At 33.6% G+C, this 22,144-nt stretch overlaps 1 protein-coding gene and 2 long non-coding RNA genes across 8 annotated transcripts; all 3 read left to right on the top strand.

The window, feature by feature from the left end:
• The first annotated feature begins 218 nt into the window (after positions 1 to 218).
• LOC139786881 (uncharacterized) lies at positions 219 to 1,128 on the top strand. Its single transcript, XR_011722451.1, has 3 exons — positions 219 to 291; positions 399 to 803; positions 998 to 1,128. It is a non-coding gene; the product is annotated as an uncharacterized lncRNA (long non-coding RNA).
• A 1,143-nt stretch (positions 1,129 to 2,271) lies between these two features.
• Positions 2,272 to 15,839, top strand: LOC139786879 (uncharacterized). 5 transcript variants are annotated; one of them, XR_011722448.1, is made up of 13 exons: positions 2,272 to 2,382; positions 2,492 to 2,601; positions 2,735 to 2,897; positions 3,197 to 3,404; positions 3,541 to 3,789; positions 4,238 to 4,363; positions 4,440 to 4,634; positions 8,707 to 8,831; positions 11,594 to 11,711; positions 12,793 to 12,991; positions 13,476 to 13,658; positions 13,742 to 13,905; positions 14,037 to 15,839. XR_011722448.1 is itself a non-coding variant. In XM_071726001.1 (13 exons), the coding sequence occupies exons 7-12, from the start codon at positions 8,804 to 8,806 to the stop codon at positions 13,900 to 13,902; spliced, it is 858 nt and encodes a 285-aa protein (XP_071582102.1). In that variant the 5' UTR covers positions 2,543 to 2,601; positions 2,735 to 2,893; positions 3,197 to 3,404; positions 3,541 to 3,789; positions 4,238 to 4,363; positions 4,440 to 4,634; positions 8,707 to 8,803; the 3' UTR covers positions 13,903 to 13,905; positions 14,037 to 15,839. The 5 variants fall into 5 exon arrangements, 4 of the variants coding, with proteins under 4 accessions (XP_071582104.1, XP_071582102.1, XP_071582101.1 ...); XM_071726001.1 differs by lacking the exon at positions 2,272 to 2,382 and adding an exon at positions 11,902 to 12,070 and having other exon boundaries at positions 2,543 to 2,601; positions 2,735 to 2,893; XM_071726000.1 differs by lacking the exon at positions 2,272 to 2,382 and adding an exon at positions 11,902 to 12,070 and having other exon boundaries at positions 2,543 to 2,601.
• Positions 15,840 to 16,605: 766 nt separating this feature from the next.
• LOC139786880 (uncharacterized) lies at positions 16,606 to 21,560 on the top strand. Of its 2 annotated transcripts, none has more exons than XR_011722450.1 (5): positions 16,606 to 16,944; positions 17,558 to 17,713; positions 17,892 to 18,449; positions 18,912 to 19,008; positions 19,147 to 21,560. It is a non-coding gene; the product is annotated as an uncharacterized lncRNA (long non-coding RNA). The 2 variants fall into 2 exon arrangements; XR_011722449.1 differs by having other exon boundaries at positions 16,607 to 16,944; positions 19,150 to 21,560.
• Positions 21,561 to 22,144: the final 584 nt, after the last annotated feature.

Below are 22,144 nucleotides of genomic sequence, written 5' to 3'. Positions count from 1 at the left end.
CAATGCCAAAGTTCTGTTGGAATACTATTTGGCACATCTAAAGGTATAACTATACGTCGATGTTCTCTACCCCGATTCTCTGAAATATCTCCAAGTTGGAGTGGCGTGTATATAGCATTAATCAGGAGGGACGTGCAGCTGTGGACATCTAAAAGTCACTGATACTGTACAGGAAAGAAGAGATACATGTTGACATGATGTATGTATATATATACGCGCGCGCGCGTGTGTGTATGTGTGTGAGCAAATTCTTGAAATTGCCGTATCAGGCAGTAAAGGCTAAACTTGTCGGTAAGAGAAAAGTGTCTTTTTTCTGTACAAAAATGTGTCTTTCAGCTTAAAAACTTGTTATCAATTCTTTACAAGGAGTTCTAATAATAACTTTTGATATTGTTTAGGAATAGAGCCAATAAATGTCGAGTGGACAGTGAACGATTGCGTCGAATTTAAGAAATTAGTGCTTGAGAAGAATTTCGTCTCTGTAATCGTCGAATCGGTGTTCGATCATCTGTTGCCAGTCAATGGTATCATGCTGGGATACGCAAGATGCATGAGAATGTAGATGTTCTCGATGAACGTATAGCAGTAATGAACAGGGTGCAAATGGAGCAAAATTGTCCAATAATGAGTCGACTCCTGTTACACAGGTACCTGAGGTGGTCGGTGAAACTGTCGAGGTTGACGCCAAAGTGTCGTCGACCGCGACGAATACGAACAAAATACGAAAACTAATGTCTTTACGTCATCGTCTGAAGATGTTGAAGAAGAGACGTTAGAAGGAGAGGAGAAAGTTGGAAAAGACGGTAAGGCTTTACAATAGAATTTTGTAATATTGAGTTGTAATATAGAATTTGTGTGTTAAAGAAATTGCTTCCTTCATAAAAGAGAAAACTTTCTTGCAGAACAAATATTAGGCTTCTATAAAACAATAGAACTTTTCTATATGTATTCGTAGCATTTTATTCGTGTCACATTTATGATCTTTTTTTTCTTTCAGACAAAAAGCATACTATCGTGATAAGATCGAAAACTGGATCGTTGCAACCACGAATTTTTAACATGGATGATATAAAGAGACGGAGTATGGTACCGGTTGTCGAATGAGGAGCGAGAGAAGCTAGACAAGGGTATAAAAAGATTCCGAAAGCGATGGCAATACTAGAGTAACGCGTCAGAAGGCATATTAAATTGCATCTGGTACACACTTGTTCAAATTGAGCATGGACATAACTTTAAGTCGTACGTCAATCAGTATATCATCAATTCTATTGCGCTAATAAGACTCAGAGAAACGAGGAACGCGATAAGAACCGTCACTTCGCATAAGTTCTCACTACTGCACGCAAGCATCGGAATTCAAGTGGGTGAGCAGTTTACGGTACCCGTGTCCTGTTGTTAGTACTTTATGCCAAACGATTCTGCAGCAGAAAGCATATTTAGGCTTTTTTATGTACACCACTGGCCACTGCTGTGCAAACCATGGACCGCAGCAGTGGGAACGTGCATGAATCCGCGAGACTTTGCGCGCACTCTTATTGTCTTGCAGGCGTGCATTAAATCTGTTGTATTGCGAGCGTATGGCACGACCATTCGGCCATGTAAAATTGCTACAGGTGACCGCACTCGAACGCGAGGAGAAAGAACGCCAGGATAAGAAGGAAAAAAAGGAGAAAGAAGATGAAGAAGAGCATAATTGACTCTACAATTTCGTCAAATACACACTTGGCTTCAAGCAATAGGTGTGTAAGCAGAAGGGAGTGAGGAATATCATGTGCCGAGTTCCTCAGGTGAGGTTTGTATTACAATTGTTTTATTTATTTGAGAATTTATCTTAATATATATTTAATTGTTATCTGTAAATGTGCGATATATGTCGCATAATATATGTTAGGTATATATTGTATATTGGCATTATTACATAATGTTACTTATTAATAGTAATTTTATTCCATTAGACTTTGCAATTTTATTTTCTAAAAATTAATGTTTTTTCAATTAGAAAAGAATTTCTATTCTTTTTTCTAGAAATTTTTTTTGTACTAAAAGCAAATCTCACAGAAAGTATCAAGAAATGTATTTTACAATTGTATATATTGTTCTACCTATGCTGCAGAGTCATGTTGTTCAAGGCACAACCAGCTGTATTCTTAAATTTAGTCTCTGGAAGGATGGTTGGTACACAGTGGCAAAAAATCTGAGAAAAAATTGAGAAACGATGCAGATTGTACATTGTCGAGGAACTTTAGAAACTGAAACATTCTTGATTGAGTTTCTTGTAGTGCTCGACAATTAAGAACTAGAGGTTCCTTCATATTGCTAGATACCGAAAATGCAAAACTATATGTCTGGCATGGGAACACTTCGTTGCGCCATATTAGAGAAGTATATTTCCTATAAATTTCTATAACAATAGCAATAATAAATATATTTCACGCATAATTTAATTAACATACATGTATTGAATATAAACTGATCTATTGCTTCATTTTAGCTGCGGATGGAACTACCAAGGTTATGTCTGGCCCTACCAGTATTTTACCAAAAATGCCGCAAAACCCCAGGAGTAAATCAGCAATCCTTGATTCAGGGTAACGTTAACGAGTAAGTTTACTTATTATTTAATATAATCTTAATATAACGATAAAAATCTTTTTTCGTTCTCGAAAGATTAATGCGCAATATATGAATTCTCTTCTTTAAAAATTTTATCTTAATTGTCTTAATTATGTTTTAGGCATTGCTTCATCGGTGCAAGTGCAGTAAAGAGTGCAAATTCTCATAGAGCTGGACGGAAAGCTCAACGCGTAAAATCCGCAACTATGACTTTGACACCCGCCACAGCTGCTCAAGCAACGAAGAATGCCATCGTGGTCACCAACACAGGACAAACCGCGTAGGTAATGATGCTTCTGGTTAACGTGAATCAATCATAAAGTAATTCTCGAATATACGTGATCTAATGGAAATTGCTGAAAATTTAGTAAAATATTAAATTCGATATATTCAAGTCCAATAAATTCTAGAAAATTGAAAAAAAATTAATTTAGAAGCACATGAAAAATTAAATATTATAAAGTTTCAAAGACTCGCGAATTCTAGAGTTAATTGTAATAAATATATATATATATATATATATATATATATATATATTACATTTACATTATTTACACTTATATGTTGTATAAAAATATTGCAGATAATATCTTCCAGTAGTCAAGTGATAAGCGGCAGTCCGATAATGGTCACGAACGCAAATCTGGTCCAGCAATTGACGTCAGGCAAACCAGTTAACTGTAATCGGCAACCAAGTTGTAATACATAACGCGTCTAATCAAATTGTGCACATAACTCGGCTAATGGTGGTTTTATTGTGAAAAGTCCCGTTGCTGCCAATAAACAACAAGGTTAGTTACTTTAATTAATTATTTGCATATTTTTTAAGTAAAAAGATTAACTCAAAAGATAACCAAAGAAAGTACACTTTATTTTATATCTTATGAAAATTTTATATCTATTGAGAATGTGCACTTATACTTTTAGCTTTGCAAGCCACCCAAACTTCAACAGTTGCGCAATCAATTGCAACTACTAACATGAGCATGACGACGACCACCGTAGTTTTTACAGCGTCAGTGACGACGACTCAGAGTTCCGCCACGACTCCAACTCCGGGCAGTATCGAGGCTTCTTTATTAGCAGGGCAACCACCTGGCACAGTAATCAAGTGTGTGACAGTGCAAGTTATCAGTATAGCCGAGGGCCCATGGATTGTGCTGTAGGGTTTGCAAGGTACGGATTTTACATCGCAGCAATTAAATATGGTGTAGTAACAAGTTAAGCAGCAACTTTTGAAAGGTTGGTTTTTAAGGATCTTTAAAAATTTATTTATAATTTTTTGATAAATTTCTCCAGGAGTAAATTGATATTATATATTATCCGGAGACATTAACTTGTCTTTTGTTGCCCGCACGTTATTGATCAGTGACAAATTTACTCGTGTTTAGGGAGACGTATAGTTTACATCATCATGCTAAATTGTTGAAACTGATAAAGTTTTTATTAGGATTTGTAATTGTGTTTATTCATTATTTTGTCGTAATTTGTTTTTTTCATTATAATTTATAACATGTTTTCGCTGTTTTTCTTATTTGGTCTGGTAATGTCAAGTTTTCATGGTTAAATTTTAACCATTTTGACCGCTGAGTAACAGTCGAACGTGATTGGCTCTTACTTTTAGAACCAACCAATCAACGCAAAGTGTTGATAAGACGAACTCAACAGTTGTGTCTGCTGAACGCGGCCAATGAGCGGATGCGTTTCTGGATTGACGCATTTATTACACATTTGATTACAACTTCAAGTGGTTAATATTGATTTTCGTCGTTGCTAAGTAACTAAAGACGGGAGTCACTAAATAACAAATTACAATTGTTTTTCAGCAAACGTTCACGAAGAGGCGAAGGAGATAACATAAAATTGAGTGTCGCGAGGGTGCCTAACCGGGAACGACGTAGTGCTCCGTACCGAGACCGCAGGCGCGTGAAGCCGTGTGCATAAAGGAGAGCCGAACGCATACCGGATTACGCACACATCAATAATATCAACCAAGTCGAGCAAGAAGAACTCTACGAAAAGTAAATGAAAATCTCTCTCTCTCTCTCTCTCTCTCTCTCTCTCTCTCTCTCTCTCTCTCTCTCTCTCTCTCTCTCTCTCTCTCTCTCTCTCTCTCTCTCTCTCTCTCTCTCTCTCTCTCTCTCTCTCTCTCTCTCTCTCTCTCGCTCTCTCTCTCTCTCGCTCTCGCTCTCGCTCTCGCTCTCGCTCTCGCTCTCGCTCTCGCTCTCGCTCTCGCTCTCGCTCTCGCTCTCGCCTCTCGCTCTCTCGCTCCTCTCGCTCGCACCTCGCTCGCTCGCTCGCTCGCTCTCTCGCCCTCTCGCTCTCTCGCTCTCTCGCCCTCTTGCTCTCTCGCCCTTTTGCTCTCTCGCCCTCTCGCTCTTTCGCCCTCTCGCTCTCTCGCTCTCTCGCCTTCTCGCTCTCTCGCCTTCTCGCTCTCTCGCCTTCTCGCTCTCTCGCCCTCTCGCCCTCTCGCTCTCTCGCCTTCTCGCTCTCTCGCCCTCTCGCTCTCTCGCTCTCTCGCCCTCTCGCTCTCTCGCCCTCTCGTCCTCTCGCCCTCTCGCTCTCTCGCCTTTTCGCTTTCTCGCTCTCTCGCTCTCTCGCCCTCTCGTTGGGATGAGGGGTACAATAGGGTCCGGCGCCTCTGTCAGGGAACTTGTTTCCTGGCTCCCAAGCGTCGGTAGGGGAAGGCGACCCCGACTACAAACGCCCGGCCGGCTGGGACCGATAGGGGGAAAGGTTGATTCCCCACCAGCCTAGAGGAAGGAAAACCTCGATAAAAAACCACCGGGGTGGTGGGAAACCTCCTGTGCCCTGTCCTTCCGTGGGCGGCGGATGCCGGAGAGCGGGCAATGGTCCGGTCCGGTATCTGCCTGCGCACTGGGGGATTATGGTGGGAGGTTCTCCCTTAGGAGGCGTTGGGGGGAGAGGGCCCTTTCACCCATTGCACGCCGGTGCTCCGGCAGGGTGAGAGGTGTCCCTAAGGGGACACCTCTTCAAAAATAATATTTTTATTTATAAATATATCCGTAAAATATTACTACTTAAAGATATTACTTAAAAATAATTAATATTTTACGTATTTCAAAGTTTATTTTTGAGTGTACTGGGACGATCAACGATTCACGTTGGATGTTGAATAATTTTAACTTTATTTCTTGACTCTAGCGTCAAAGCGAAACCACCTGACTCTAAAAATAATATTCTTTATTTATTTATATTACATTGGTACAAAGGGGGACATAAGATGGTGTCATTGGTTTGATCTTGAGTGAACGTGCCGAGGTCATATGGAGTTCAATTTTGTTTTTTTAAATAGGACTCCCTATTTTTCATTGCATATTCTTGTAGTTTACCTAAAGAGCTATTAAAAACACTATATTTAAGTATTTTTTCATGAAGTACTTTTCGAGTTACAAGGCTTGAAAATCACAATCCCGCCGGCATTAGCATTATTCAAGGTGTACCGGCTAATGAATTAATTTTGCAAAAGAATATTAAGATATAAGAAATGTTTAATTGAATTTGTAATGTTTAATTGAATTTGTAAATTCAATTGAAAATTAATAGTGTTTGAGATTGGATTCAAAGAATAAAGAATCATAATTTTAGGTCAGATTAGTTTTTTATTTTTTAAGAATGAAAAACTGTAAAACTTTTTTAAGAATAAAATACTGTATAAACTACATTTCCGTTATATATCCGTATTGTATCCGAGGGACGAGTCCCTGTCATGCAATGGTGAAATTGCAATAGTATCCATAATTTTTTTCAATTTTTGGGGAAATAATTGGTCGAGAATTTCTCGGGGAGTGTTATAAAGTATATAATTTAAAGTGGTATATATGAAATAGGGGTAGAATTTTTCGGGGAGTGCCATATGTATAGTTTTTCGTTATCGATTTTCTGGAAACCGATTTTTCTAATTTTTTTTATTTTTCGGGAAATAATTGACCGAATCTTAAAGAATTATATATGAAACAGGGGTAGAATTTTCCGGGGAGTGCTATAAAGTGTATAATTTTTCGTTACCGATTTATATTAAATCGGTAATAATATTTATATTAAAATTATGTATATATAATTTTAATATAAATATAAAAATAAAAATAGAAGCAATTAATGTTTAAAAATTATAGTATTGGAAGACGGATGAGATTATTTAAATAATTTTAGAAAAAATATTTGATATAATAGTATAACAAATAATAATAAAATAAATAAATAGTAATAAATAAAGTGTGTAAGTTGAAACTTGCACATTGCTTCTTCATAGTTTTAAAGTGTTCAAATTAGAAATTAGAACATTACTTTCTCATAGTTTTAAAGTGTGAATGTAGAATGCTAATTATAAATTTGCACACTGAGAAATCAACATCAAATTTTGCTCAAAAAGCTTCCTCTATGAGGAAGCCAAAATAATAAAAAATGTCTACAATAATTGCTTCATTATAGAGGAAGCTTTCTAAGCAAAAATAATGTTAATTTCTCTGTGTGCAAATTTATAATTAACATTCTATATTTACACTTTAAAACTATGAGAAAGTAATGTTCTAATTTTTAATTTGAACATTTTAAAACTATGAGGAAGCAATGTACGAGTTTTTTTATTTATTCGCATTTTTTTTTATATTGTTAAAAATGTTTATTTTTGCTGTAACTTCCGCAAAATTTTGAGATATCGGTCTATTTCATCTCTTTAGTCTTTTCTACTCTTATTTCATATATAATTCATTAAGGTTTGGATTGTTACTTCACGAGATACAGATTTGTTAAATTTTGGGGAATGCGTACACAAACATAAAAGTTTTACAAAATTGGATCTAATTAACCTAATCTTAATAAGTTATGGTAAATATTTACAATTAGGGCCACTTCTGATGACCTTGAATTTGACATATATTGTCAAAGATACCCTCCCGAGTAACATGCAAGTGAATTTAGTCGGGGGTCAGTTTGTTAAAAAGTTATTAACAGATAATGTTTGAAAAATATAGCAGCTATTTTGAGTATTGGAAGGCATAAATGACTATTACGTTTTTTTTTAAAGCAGAGAATACTTTATTTCGCGAGAAAGTTGCTGTTTTACCAAAACACAACATTTAAAGTAGTAAATTGTTGATAAATTGAAGTCTTTTTGTTAAAGCACAGAATACTTTATTTCGCGAGAAAGTCGCTGCTTTACCAAAACACAACATTTAAAACAGTAAATTGTTGATAAATTGTATATTAAATATATGTGAGTATTGGAAGGCATAAATAACTAATATATATGTCGAAATAGTTCACGCATACACTTTCCACGCGAGACGAGTTGTCACATGGGTTCGTGGCGCGCTTTACAAGCTCGTTTATTATATATCGCTACAAATATTCACACAGATGATCGACTAACTTATCTTGTTTAATATCACCTCTACCTAAACGAGCTTGTAAAGCGCGTCACGAACCCATGTGACAACTCGTTTCGCGTGAAAAGTGTATGCGTGAACTATTTTGACATATATATTAGTCTTTTATGCTTTCCAATACTCAAAATAGCTGCTATATTTTCCAAACTTTTTTTGTTTATAACTTTTTAACAAACAATGACTCCCGACAAAAATCACTTGCATGTTACTCGGGAGGGTGTCCTTGACAATATATGTCAAATTCAAGGTCATTGGAAGTGGGGCCCTAATTGTAAATATTTACCTAAGTTATATATAAAATAGGGGTTGCACACACAAATCTCTCTCTCTCTCTCTCTCTCTCTCTCTCTCTCTCTCTCTCTCTCTCTCTCTCTCTCTCTCTCTCTCTCTCTCTCTCTCTCTCTCTCTCTCTCTCTCTCTCTCCCCCTCTCTCAGTTCTGTTTCACGTATGATGCGTATAATACATCATTTATCTATGTTTAATATTCGGTAAACACAACAAAGGATAAATGATGCATTATGCGTATCATGGGTGAAACGGAACACGTACTTATGGACATGTAACTATCATATGTATTTACTACGTGAAACAGTACGCACCCTGTTTACATCGATATTGATATATATCGATGTTTACATATATCGATATTAATTTTATTCGATACATTTATTATTTTGTATCTAGGAAAGCGGATGTAAAATAAAAGAGGACATACATAGATACATACATAGACACGCAAATGTAAAATAATAAGAGATTGAAAGTTGGAATTGCAAGAAATATGTCTACAAAAAGTAATTTAATACAAGGTATGTATTGTAAATTTTTTTCTTATTTTTTGAGTTTACTTGCTGATGTGTTTGTTTTTATGTTTTTTTATTTTCTTTGAAAGTTATTTATTGCCACATTTCAACGTGAATAACGTATTTGGGTTTCAACTGTACAAATAACTCTTTTTAAACCTTAAGAAACAATAATTGAATGCATTCTATATATTTATTTGCTAAAATTCGTTTATTTCACGCGACGAAAATCTAAACTATATGCTTTCCCCCCTACCGCACCGCTTACCTTGCAGAGGGACGCAAGCAACCTCCTTAAGTTCAATATATGGAAATTTTAAAGAAAATAACGATGATCTAGAGCTACGTTCCTTTTTACGCTCTCAGCGCTCTAAACATCATTCTGTCTTCGTTGCACATTAAATATCTAATGATAGAGCGATGCTTATAGCGTTGAAAACGACAAAAGGAACGCAGTCTATATTGTAATCAATACATTATATAAAAAATATATAATATAAAGAATTTAGTCGTTTAATGGAAATATATAGCATAAATTGAATATATATTAGATTATCAATTACCAATAATTAAAATCAATTTTAATATATGTATAAATAAATGTGTTTGTTTTATTTTTACAATTTCTTGATAACTATAAAGATAAATCATTTCAGTCTTCGGGAAAGTTCTTCCTAAATATGTAAAGAATTATTTGCATCTATTTTCATTAAATTCTTCATCATTTTTAACCCTTCGTGTGCAACGTCTTTTTCGGCACCTGTAACGTGCAACGTCGGGTCACTCGTTTCCGACGCCTAAAAAATACTTTAAAGTGTTCTAAAAAAATCTGAAAAAATTCATGTTACCTTATTAACTATCCTACTTTAAGGATCAATCGCTATATTGCCGATTTTTTCATTTGTTTAAACATTATATTATATTATTTTCTTTGAGCTACAGGGGACAGTCACTTTCGCCAGGGCACGAGTGACCCGACGTTGCACACGAAGGGTTAATATACTTTCGAGAGTTACATTATAGGTTAGGTTAGACAAGCACAGCAAAAAGCGACGGAGAACCTTGCGACTTTCGACGGCGCTCCGTCCGAAGCAAGCGACCGACCGACCGTGGGGAAAGAGAGAGAGAGAGAGAGAGAGAGAGAGAGAGAGAGAGACGGAAACCCGTAGTTACGCGCCCGCCTGTTCGAAATCGATTCTGCCTGTTTTTTCTTTTTTTTCCGTCTTCTCTTTTCGGTTACTCCAGGTGCACGCCGCCGTCGGTCGGACCGCCGTCGGACTCATAATCTCAAAAGTCCACCGCGTCCGTCTGAGAGCCGTGAAAGAGAAATATAATGTCGTGCGCGACGGATAATCAGTGAGGCGGATCAGTGACAGAGACGTCCTCCTCCCCCCCGGACGCGTTATTCTAACATTTTTGCTGTGTCGCCTATATATAAGAAAGAGATAAAAGTATAATTTTAATAATTAATTACTCGACTATCATGCAGACAATTGTTTTCAACTTCGACATGGATGACAGATTCCCATAGACGAATATCCTCCATAAATTTAAACTAATTTTTATTAAATTAATTTGAGCAATCACCTTCCTTAATTTTGATTAGTAATTTAATATATATTTATTTTGTGCCATATATTTTTATTAAACGACTAAATTCTTTAGCGCGACAAAAAGTGACGTGGTAGCCAATCAATTTGCTGTTTTTTCATAAGAGCGAATAACTGATTGATCACTGTGTCGCTTTTTGCCGTGCGGTAAACATTTTCGCGTTCTGTGTGCAGGAGTCATAAGCTCGAAAATTTTCACGTCTCATTAATTTATGTATAAGATATAATTAAAATTTGATGAATTATAGAGGAAAGTACCCGATTATGAGATAGCAGGGTATCTATTTTGTGTGATTGCCGGAAGTCTATGGGCAGAATTGAACAATATAGTAGGTCATTTTGAAGGAAATTTAATAAGCTTTAAGATGTTGAAATGTAAAATTTAATTTAAATATTAATTTTGCTGAAAATTAGAAAAATGTGAAAATGAGCTTTCGGCAAAATCGCAAAAGTGTGCTCCTAATATGAGATACCCCAAGAAATCGCTAATAAAGTGCAAAATACATCGGTATTGCAATTAGAAAACTTCATTTAATGTCTCTAAAATACAAATGTAATGGAGAAGCTTATTTGCAATAATCGCAAACCCACTTATACTCAATATTTCCAGCGCAGCCTAGTGTGCGCCCAGCATGAGCATGCGATCACCATCAGCACACTTTTATAAGTTCGTATGAACTTTCCCTTAACTTTAACATAGTATTTTTCCTTTTTTTATTACTGTACAATAACCTTCATACTCTAGCAACGAGCGTCACCCTGAATATCTCATATTACGGACCCCACGCCTTGCGGTTTCGCGATCACCAAATCTATCCTCTACAATTAAGCAACTCAACATATCCTGTATTTTCCTACTAATACGACCTTACTCTATAGCTGCATACAGAACTCGTTGTCAAATATTTATTTATTATATAATAAACAAGGTTCAAAGTCTCACCTTCATGGAACTTGACAACATCCAAATTCACAATTTCGATATTCGTAACGAGTGCATGCACGATCGAACAATGAATTTTCTACTAAATAGGTTTTACACCAAGGGCAATAAGTTCATGGTGGATCCAACAAATAGAACCTATTAGTTTAGCAGAAACCCCGCTATCTCATAATCGGGTACTTTCCTCTATATGTAATTTTAAATTTTGATTTTAGTTGATGATATGGAAGGAGAACAAGAATTTACTGTATTAAATAAAAATAATGAAGAAGAGACGGTTACATTCGCTTCTGACGAGATGTTAGAATCTATTCAGATGGAAGACTCAACTGTGTAAGTTTTTGTATTTATTTTAATATATAATTAATAGTTATTATATAATTATTTTTAATTATATAATTTTTATTATAATTTATTAAAAAATATTTTAATTAATTATAATATTTTTTAAAAATATACTAATCTATTGATACGTTTTATATTTCTAAAATATATTATTAATCTTAAATATTAAAATACACAGAGAAATTATTGGCTTTGTGGATGAAATCGACGGTCCTAAAATTGTCGGTAAAACGCAGCATTATCGCCTACTAAAATTTGTTTTGAATAACAATAGTCAACACAGAGTGCAGATTGTTGCGTGGAACGATGAAATTGATCGCATTAAAAATTTTTTGCAGCCTAATCGAGTAATTATTAATTTATAAAAAATACTTTTTCTAATAATTAATTAAATAAATAAAATTAAAATTATTTCTCATTTTATAATATACAGGGGATGGACAGAATAATATGGACATCTGGGAAATACACTACTTTCTTATTAATAAGAAATTATAATTTCTTATTAATAAGAAATTATAATTTCTTATTAATAAAAAAAGGAGTGCATTTCCCAGGTGTTTACATTATAATTTACCATTTGTCTTTCATACAAATTTTACCCTTGTTTAGAATAAGGTCTTACAATAGTCATCTTGAATAATCATCGATGAAATGTACTATATAATACTAGCAGAACATATTTTAATTGATTATATAATTGATGTTAGAAAGGTGAAGAAAGCTTCTTATTTTCCAAAATTGCCTTTTTCAAAATTTTAACGATTTTAAACGTAACTGACTGATTTAAAATATCATTATGTTATTGTATATCATTGCACTGGTGACTATTTAAGCATTGTATGACCTTATTTCAAACAAGGATAAAATCTCTATTAAAGACAAACAATGGGCCAAAATCTCTTATTAATAAAATAAATAGTGCATTTTCTAGGTGTTCACATTATTCTGTCTATCCCCTGTATTGTTTGTTAAATTTAATTTTTCACATAAAATTTTTTGGTTTTATTTTTTTTATTAACATTTTTATTTAAAATTATTATTAATGTTTTAAACGTTTATTTTTTAGATAATTCATATTGATGGCGCAAAGGCTAAAAAACCTAAAATACCTGATTTTAATATTGGGACTCTACCATATGAACTTATAATAAGATCTAATACAGTGATAAATCATTTGGGTACATTTGATATAAAAAAAAATATATCTATGCAAACTGAAGAAATACAATTTAAAGATGTTTGCAACCACTTAAATTCATATATATGTAAGTAATGTTAAAGATCAATACGTTAGTAATAAGATACTTTCTATAACTGTATTTTTTACATTATTATATTAGGTTTTATTATTATATCTAAAGTATATACATAAATTGCCAGCAATATAATAAACAGTTAAGTTTTTATTTTATCCAACGATTTTATCTTGTGATTAAAGATTATTAACGTTTTGACGAATACAGGACCAATGGTCGAATCGTCGCAATGATTATTTGCTAATTATAGTTGGATAAAATAAAAGCTTAATTGTTTATTACATTGTTGGCAATTTACGTATGTATTTTAGGTTTATTATATACCGCGGCTGAATAAGATTTTTTATATTTTAAATAATTATATAAAATTTTAAGTTGATGTATTAACGAAAGAAAATTAACAAATTAGTACTCGCAGTGCATTATTGTGATTTATGTTGTACATCTTATATAAAAATAAAATTAAATTGAATGGAAATTCAAAATTTTTCAGGTATACGTGGATTCATAAAAACAAGATTTAATTCATTTTCCAATAATTTTAAGACATATGGTTGTGGTTCGATTACAAATGGTGAATACAAGTTAGAAATTCAAATTGTTAATTACGATGAATTTGTCGATAATTTTGAAAAAGGACAAGAAATTGAAGTAAAGGGATATGTACAAATTGCAAGTATGTATATTTATTAAATTATAATCTTTTAAGCAAATATTATATGATATTCTTATTAGTATAATAAATTTATTATTTTGTAGATGATATTTTTTATTTAAACGTGGAGAATAAGAAAAATATAAAAACTATTGAAGGAAGTACAATGACTTTTCTGGAATGTTTGAAAGGAAATAAAAGTATTATGAAGAAATCATTGATGGACAATGATTTAATCCCAACAAAAATTGCTCGAAAGGAGTAATAGGTACTAATATTACGTTACATACATTATATATTTTCGGTTCCAGCGGGAGAAACCGAACATATCTTAAATAATTACAACAAATAATGTAAATATTTATATTATTACTGTAAGGAATTCATGTTTAACAACAGTTCGCAGGGATCTAAAGGCCAAAGAGAACATCGGTCTCGTCCTCCTCATATGCAGCAGAGCAATAAGCCTAAAGAAGTTCTGGTTAACGGTATAGTGGCTGAGTAACTACGTTGTGTTGACGCTAATCGCCAATTGCTACTAACGTTGCTACGTTACATCTGATGAGAGTTATTAATTCCCAGCACGTAACATAATACATACCGACGTAAGGACTACACGATTATGGAACGTGATATGATTAGTTTACGTTTGTTGTTAAAACTGTTTGCTACCGACATAAGAATACAGTAGTTGTTTAAGAAACGTCATTCTTCTTAAATATATTTAAAGGTACAATGTTAATATTCATGCATGGTTTAGTTTATTGATGGTAATTACATTGTTATGCTTGATATACGGATACATTCATTGGGATATAGAGGAGTAGCATTTGGTAAGAAGGATTCTCTGATTGTGAAACTGTACCTCATTTTTATACCAAGCTCCTAACTTATGTGGCAGTGTTTTGGATGTACCATACGGTATACGCCTTGGTTACTCGTTAACGTTTAATAATCCAATATTAGGCTGGATAACTCGCGGCTCATACGTCAATTATCGCTCTGGATAGGTTTTTCATCTAGATATGTCGCTCAGTACTTACACAATATATATAATTTAGTATTCGTAATGTGATGTTCTGATATCATTTCAATATCGAATTTATTTAATTTAGCTTACCTAATAGAATTTTAATCGGATGGGCAAATTATTCAACAGACTTTTCACGATTGTTCCGTATTAAGGTAAAATATGTATTGTTGTTTTGATACTTTATCACTTTATTACTTGATCCGATAATCTCGTCGATTACTTTGATACGCACTATCGGAGATGATTATAAAAACCGAAAAACGAATGCGATATAACTAAGATGAAACTCGATGCGGTACAATAAAAATGGATTTTCGTTGTTAATTAATCGTAATAATGATAGGCAGCAGCACCAAGAAATTTTGGTTCAAAGGTGTTTTCAATAATGTTCCTTTCTATTTACTTGAGAAAATTGAGTTTTTGATTTACGACTATTAGTAAAGTTATTTAACAACTCTAGATTTTTATGTTTTAAAACTATGTTGATTAATAGCATCATGATGATGACGAAAATGATGATCAAAAACTCAATTTTCTCAAGTAAATAGAAAGGAACATTATTGAATATATATATATATATATATATATATATATATATATATTACTTTTACTACAGTCTAAGCATACTATATCAAACTTTAGGATTCGATATCGAGTTTTTTTCTGCATTGTTTCGTGTGATTTAAAAAGAAAGTCAACGTATGCTTAGTAATACCAATGTATGATGTGCGAGAGAGAAAGAATGATACATGTTTTATGATATCTAGAGTGTAGAGCATACCTTCATTACTATAATATACTACTTATTGTTAGTCGAAATATGGATGTCTCAACAAATAAACAAGCTTTAGTATACTAAGTTATAAAATAGATATGATTAATTGTTTTAAATTGATTATCAACATTTATTAAAAATCAGTTACCAATTTAAAACAGTTGTTTCTTCTTTTGGATATGACAACAACTAATTAGACGTGTCTTATAAATTTTGCAAAATCACATGGCGGTTGATGCAATATATCGACACTTAATAAAATAGCTATTATTTTATCTGAATATTCTTATGGCAGCCAAAAAACTGAGATATCCCCCAACTTGCTTGTTTCAGATACATTTATATTGATTGTAATTTATGCATAATTCAAGAATAAAATATTTCTGTATATAAATTGGTAATTGGTACGATAAATTTTTCCTTTAATATAAATAATGCGACATATTTTACTTTCTTGTAAAATTATAGAAATAGTATCTCTTCCCTCCTCCTCTCTTTCACTCGACCTCCCTCGCTCACTTAATAATTACACGCGCAGGGGTATACTCAAGTAGTTAGATTGAATTATTTCAATTAAACTTGTTTAATTTTATATTTAAAGGTCTTTCTACATAAAGGTTGTAAGTCGTAAGAATTGACCAATCACAGTTTATTATTCTTCGACCGCAAGGAGAATAATGGACTGTGATTGGCCAATTCTTACGACTTTTTACTTATGACCTCTATGTAGAAAGACCTTAAAGGCCATCGCACACAAAATGCATAGTTTAGCATAAGCGTAGCATAAGATCGCTAAATCAATGAGCATCCAGTATAAAGTCGTCATATTAATTTACATAAGATGCTCATTGGTCTAGCTGTCTTATGCTATGCTTATGCAACCTATGCAATTTTGTGTGCGATGGCCTTTAAGGCCATTACACACAAAATGCATAGCTTAGCATAAGTGTAGCATAAGACCGCTAAACCAATAAGCATCCAGCATAAAGTCGCCATATTAATTTACATAAGATGCCCATTGGTCCAGCGGTCTTAAGGCCGTGTCACACTACGTATCGCGGACGCGGATCGGATTGAGATTGCGGATCGCGGATCGTAATATAGCCAATCGTAAACGAGCAGCTCATCTGTGATTGGCTGATTTCCGATCCGCGATCTGTAATCCCAATCCGATCCCTGTCCGCGATACGTAGTGTGACACGGGCTTTAAGGTGGAAGCACATAAAATTACATAGCTGCATATGCATAGCGTGTCGTCATTCGCTTAACGTGCGCGGACCTGTTCGGACGTGTTTTGTCCGGAACGAAAAAATTTTTTAAGTATTGCGACTGATACTGTCTGCATTGATTCTCACTCAGATTTTTGGTGATTTCCATTTAGTCTGTGCTACGCTAACAGTGATTCAGACTTTTACGCAAACCTCGTATTAGAGGCAGGAGCCAATGCAAATATAAGAAGAAGAAGCATAGCGTGTCGTGTCGCGCAAGATTAGTGTTAGGTAAGCAGGGAATATTATTACTTATATCTGTTTATTTTATATGTGAAATATGATATTGACTTTTTTTTTTTTGTATCTTTATATTACATATTTGAGCAAATATAAATAATGATTACTATTATTGCATTATATTATATAGTGTTATTATATTACATTCAGAAAGCTAAAAAATTCTCGCGTAGTGCAAAGTAAGTATAAGTAAAAGTTTGTAGATTCCTTTAATGAATATAAAAAGCTTTATTTAATGAGTAAGTGAGGAATAAAGAGTTTAATTACTTCATATAGACTGCGTTTTAATATTCATTACTTATACTGGCTTTGTACTGCATGAAAATTTTTTAGCTGTCTGATGTAACGCAATAATACTATATAATATAATGCAAAAATAATAATTAAGATAGTAATAATTATTATTTATAATTGCTTAAATATGTGTAATATAAAAATACAAAGTCCAGTATAACTGTGTCTTAATATTTACTGTGTTTACTGAAAATCTATAATTACTGTTACGTATACTTTCAATATGCAATGAATATTAAAACACAGCCTATATAAAACAATAAACTTTTGTTACATAATTTTATCGAGTAATTTCAAATTTACTACCAAGAGGTGATTATCAGAGAGGTGCCGGTAATTCAGGATATATGAGTGGCAGACAAGGTCGTCCTCCAACCCAGCGTAGAGATCGCAGACGAGTATCGTCGTACTACCGATGACGAAGACACTGTTTTAGACAGTCAAGACGTTTCAAGCATTGATAAAGGTAATAATAATAATACTTATTGATCGCGCGCGTGCGTTTGTGCGTGCGTGCGTGTGCGTGTACACGTGTGCGTGTGTACGCGTGTGAAAGACGTGCTTGATCGGTAGGCTGACGCGGATATTTGTATATGTATATGAATACATTTATAGAGTTAATCTATATACATTTGTTTAAGCAGTAATACCGGCCCGTGCGACCAATCGACCATGAATAGCAAGGAAGGAACACCCGCGAACGACGTATCTATATCTAACAACAGTTCGCAGAGACCTAAAGGCCAAAGAGAACATCGATCTCGTCTTCCTCGTATGCAGCAGAGCAATAATGATGCCAGTTGTATTGATGTTTTCCGTAACGAAGCCGCGGAGTTGGAAAAGAAAATAAGTGGATATACATTCTACCCCAATCCAAATTACAGGTTTTGTGAGGGAAGGTGTACACGTGCTAAATATCTTCATGTTTCTACCATGGAAATAATGCAAATGCTGAAAGAATATCTTCAAATAACTGAAAACAAAAAGCAGGAAGCCGACGCAACATATAACGCTATATTTGAAAAAATAATTTGCACTACTTCCGAATTGAATAACGTAAGCAAGACGGTCCACAAGCTAAGATCTACACAAAGTGAATGTACTAATTTGATTAATGAACTGAAAGATGAAATTGATTTGTATGATGCCAGTTGTATGTCCTGGACGAATAGAAGAGATTAAAAATGCACTACAGGTATAAGGTACATGTAAAACATTAAACTCTATTTTCTTGTAAATACTTGAGAATTGCATGAACCATCACCAGTAAATTTCTAGAAATATATAACACTACAATATATTTCGGCAAAATTCGATAAGACAATTTTTGGTGGTTTCTTGAATATTTCACGTAGATGAATAAACATAAACATTACCATCAATATCATAAACTTTGAAGAAAAATTATATAAGTTTTTTTACACCTATAATTAATTTATAAATTATTAATTAAGTATAAAAAAATTAGATAAAAGTTGTAAAGTTGAGAGAGAGATTAACGGTAAAATTAATTTTAGAAAAATTTGTTTTGTTCCCTTATTAATCTTACAATTTTTTATTTTTTTTAATACGGCTTTCTTACAAAGACAGTTACATGATAAGTTTAAAATAAGTTATATATGTATATACAATAAATTATTAAAATTATATTTTTACATTTTCAGAGATCTCAAGGATTTGGTTCATTAATTGAATATTGTAAACGACTAGAATTTCATTATCTTGAATGTTGATTTCTTACAATACTTACTGGATTTAATGGTAAGTATTAAATCATACATGTTTAATTACTATTTCTAATAACTATTTTACTATTGTTTAAAATAACTGTTATTATGCGCATATTTGTATATGTATATGAATACATTTATAGAGTTAATCTATATACATTTGTTTAAGCAGTAATGCCGGCCTGTGCGACCAATCGACTATTAATAGCAAGGAAGGAACACCCGCGAACGACGCATCTATATCTAACAACAGTTCGCAGAGACCTAAAGGCCAAAGAGAACATCGATTCCAACTCCGCGGCTTCATTACGGAAAACATCAATACAACTGGCATCTCTTTTTTTTTTTTTTTTTGACGCGGGGAAATCTGCTACTGGGATCCCGGGACTAGCCCGGTTTCCCCAGTAGTCCCCTCAATGAGGAGGGGGAGACTCCCTCACCTCCGGGGAAAGGCGAGGGGAGTGCCAGATTTCTACCGGCTATAAAGCCCCGCGGGTGTCCATCTGGGCGCGTTTTTCAATGAGAGGAGGCCCCGGGAAACGCACTGATTCGTCCGGGACATACAACTGGCATCATGCAAATCAATTTCATCTTTCAGTTCATTAATCAAATTAGTACATTCACTTTATGTAGATCTTAGTTTGTGGACCGTCTTGGTTTCGTTATTCAATTCGGAAGTAGTGCGAATTATTTTTTCAAATATAGCGTTATATGTTGCGTCGGCTTCCTGCTTTTTGTTTTCAGTTATTTGAAGATATTAAACAGAGCGGAACAGGCGTGAGAGAGAGTGGAGGAATGTGACGTATGAGAGAGAGAGAGAGAGAGAGAGAGAGAGAGGGAGAGGGAGAGGGAGAGGGAGAGAGGGAGAGAGAGAGAGAGAGAGAGAGAGAGAGAGAGAGAGAGAGAGAGAGAGAGAGAGAGAGAGAGAGAGAGAGAGAGAGAGAGAGAGAGAGAGAGAGAGAGAGAGAGAGAGAGAGAGAGAGAGAGAGAGAGAGATGCTCGATTCGCATTAATTAAAAAAAATCGGTCTTGCTTGAATTAGAAGCCATTTTCGATTTTAACAAGTAACTTGCTTCTGCTAATCGCATGATAATGTGTGTAAGTAAAAATTATTTTATTTAGTTGTTTTACACTTAGGCTTTTTATTTCTGCGTACATCACGCTTCACATCTTTGTCTCACATAATTATACATTCTCAAAGGCTCTCGACTTGTATTATAAATAGAAACATCGACGTGTCATCTATCAAATACGTAAATGTATTGTAGGATAGTAAACTCTGTTGATCGAGTGTCGTTATCGTATGTTATTGTACTAAATTATTATAATAATATTAAATACCAGAAGACAAAAGGCCGTTAGAAGAAAGCTGTATTTGAGAGAAGAAGAGAGTATTTAATTAAATAATACTTACACAATATATATAATTTAGTATTCGTAATGTGATGTTCTGATATCGTTTCAATATCGAATTTATTTAATTTAGCTTACCTAATAGAATTTTAATCGGATGGGCAAATTATTCAACAGACTTTTCACGATTGTTCCGTATTGAGGTAAAATATGTATTGTTGCTTTGATACTTTATCACTTTATTACTTGATCCGATAATCTCGTCGATTACTTTGATACGCACTATCGGAGATGATTATAAAAACCGAAAAACGAATGCGATATAACTAAGATGAAACTCGATGCGGTACAATAAAAATGGATTTTCATTGTTAATTAATCGTAATAATGATAGGCAGCAGCTCCAAGAAATTTTGGTTCAAAGGTGTTTTCAATAATGTTCCTTTCTATTTACTTGAGAAAATTGAGTTTTTGATTTACGACTATTAGTAAAGTTATTTAACAACTCTAGATTTTTATGTTTTAAAACTATGTTGATTAATAGCATCATGATGATGTCGAAAATGATGATCAAAAACTCAATTTTCTCAAGTAAATAGAAAGGAACATTATTGAATATATATATATATATATATATATATATATATATATATATATTACTTTTACTACAGTCTAAGCATACTATATCAAACTTTAGGATTCGATATCGAGTTTTTTTCTGCATTGTTTCGTGTGATTTAAAAAGAAAGTCAACGTATGCTTAGTAATACCAATGTATGATGTGCGAGAGAGAAAGAATGATACATGTTTTATGATATCTAGAGTGCAGACTTAGAGCATACCTTCATTACTATAATATACTACTTATTGTTAGTCGAAATATGGATGTCTCAACAAATAAACAAGCTTTATTGTACTAAGTTATAAAATAGATATGATTAATTGTTTTAAATTGATTATCAACATTTATTAAAAATCAGTTACCAATTTAAAACAGTTGTTTCTTCTTTTGGATATGACAACAACTAATTAGACGTGGCTTATAAATTTTGCAAAATCACATGGCGGTTGATGCAATATATCGACACTTAATAAAATAGCTATTATTTTATCTGAATATTCTTATGGCAGCCAAAAAACTGAGATATCCCCCAACTTGCTTGTTTCAGATACATTTATATTGATTGTAATTTATGCATAATTCAAGAATAAAATATTTCTGTATATAAATTGGTAATTGGTACGATAAATCTTTCCTTTAATATAAATAATGCGACATATTTTACTTTCTTGTAAAATTATAGGAATAGTATCTGTTCCCTCCTCCTCTCTTTCACTCGACCTCCCTCGCTTACTTAATAATTACACGCGCAGGGGTATACTCAAGTAGTTAGATTGAATTATTTCAATTAAACTTGTTTAATTTTATATTTAAAGGTCTTTCTACATAAAGGTTGTAAGTCGTAAGAATTGACCAATCACAGTTTATTATTCTTCAACCGCAAGGAGAATAATGGACTATGATTGGCCAATTCTTACGACTTTTTACTTACGACCTCTATGTAGAAAGACCTTAAAGGTCATCGCACACAAAATGCATAGTTTAGCATAGCGTAGTATAAGACCGCTAAACCAATAAGCATCCAGTATAAAGTCGTTATATTAATTTATATAAGATGCTCATTGGTCTAGCTGTCTTATACTATGCTTATGCTACCTATGCAATTTTGTGTGCGATGGCCTTTAAGGCCATTACACACAAAATGCATAGCTTAGCATAAGTGTAGCATAAGACCGCTAAACCAATAAGCATC

The sequence above is a fragment of the Temnothorax nylanderi genome, unplaced genomic scaffold, assembly GCF_030848795.1.
Source record: "Temnothorax nylanderi isolate EJ_2023f unplaced genomic scaffold, tnyl_v1.0 TNYL_tig1179_pilon, whole genome shotgun sequence".
Lineage (NCBI taxonomy): Eukaryota > Metazoa > Arthropoda > Insecta > Hymenoptera > Formicidae > Temnothorax > Temnothorax nylanderi.
Note: the sequence above shows the minus strand (reverse complement) of the source record. Positions and strands in the feature narration are given on the sequence as shown.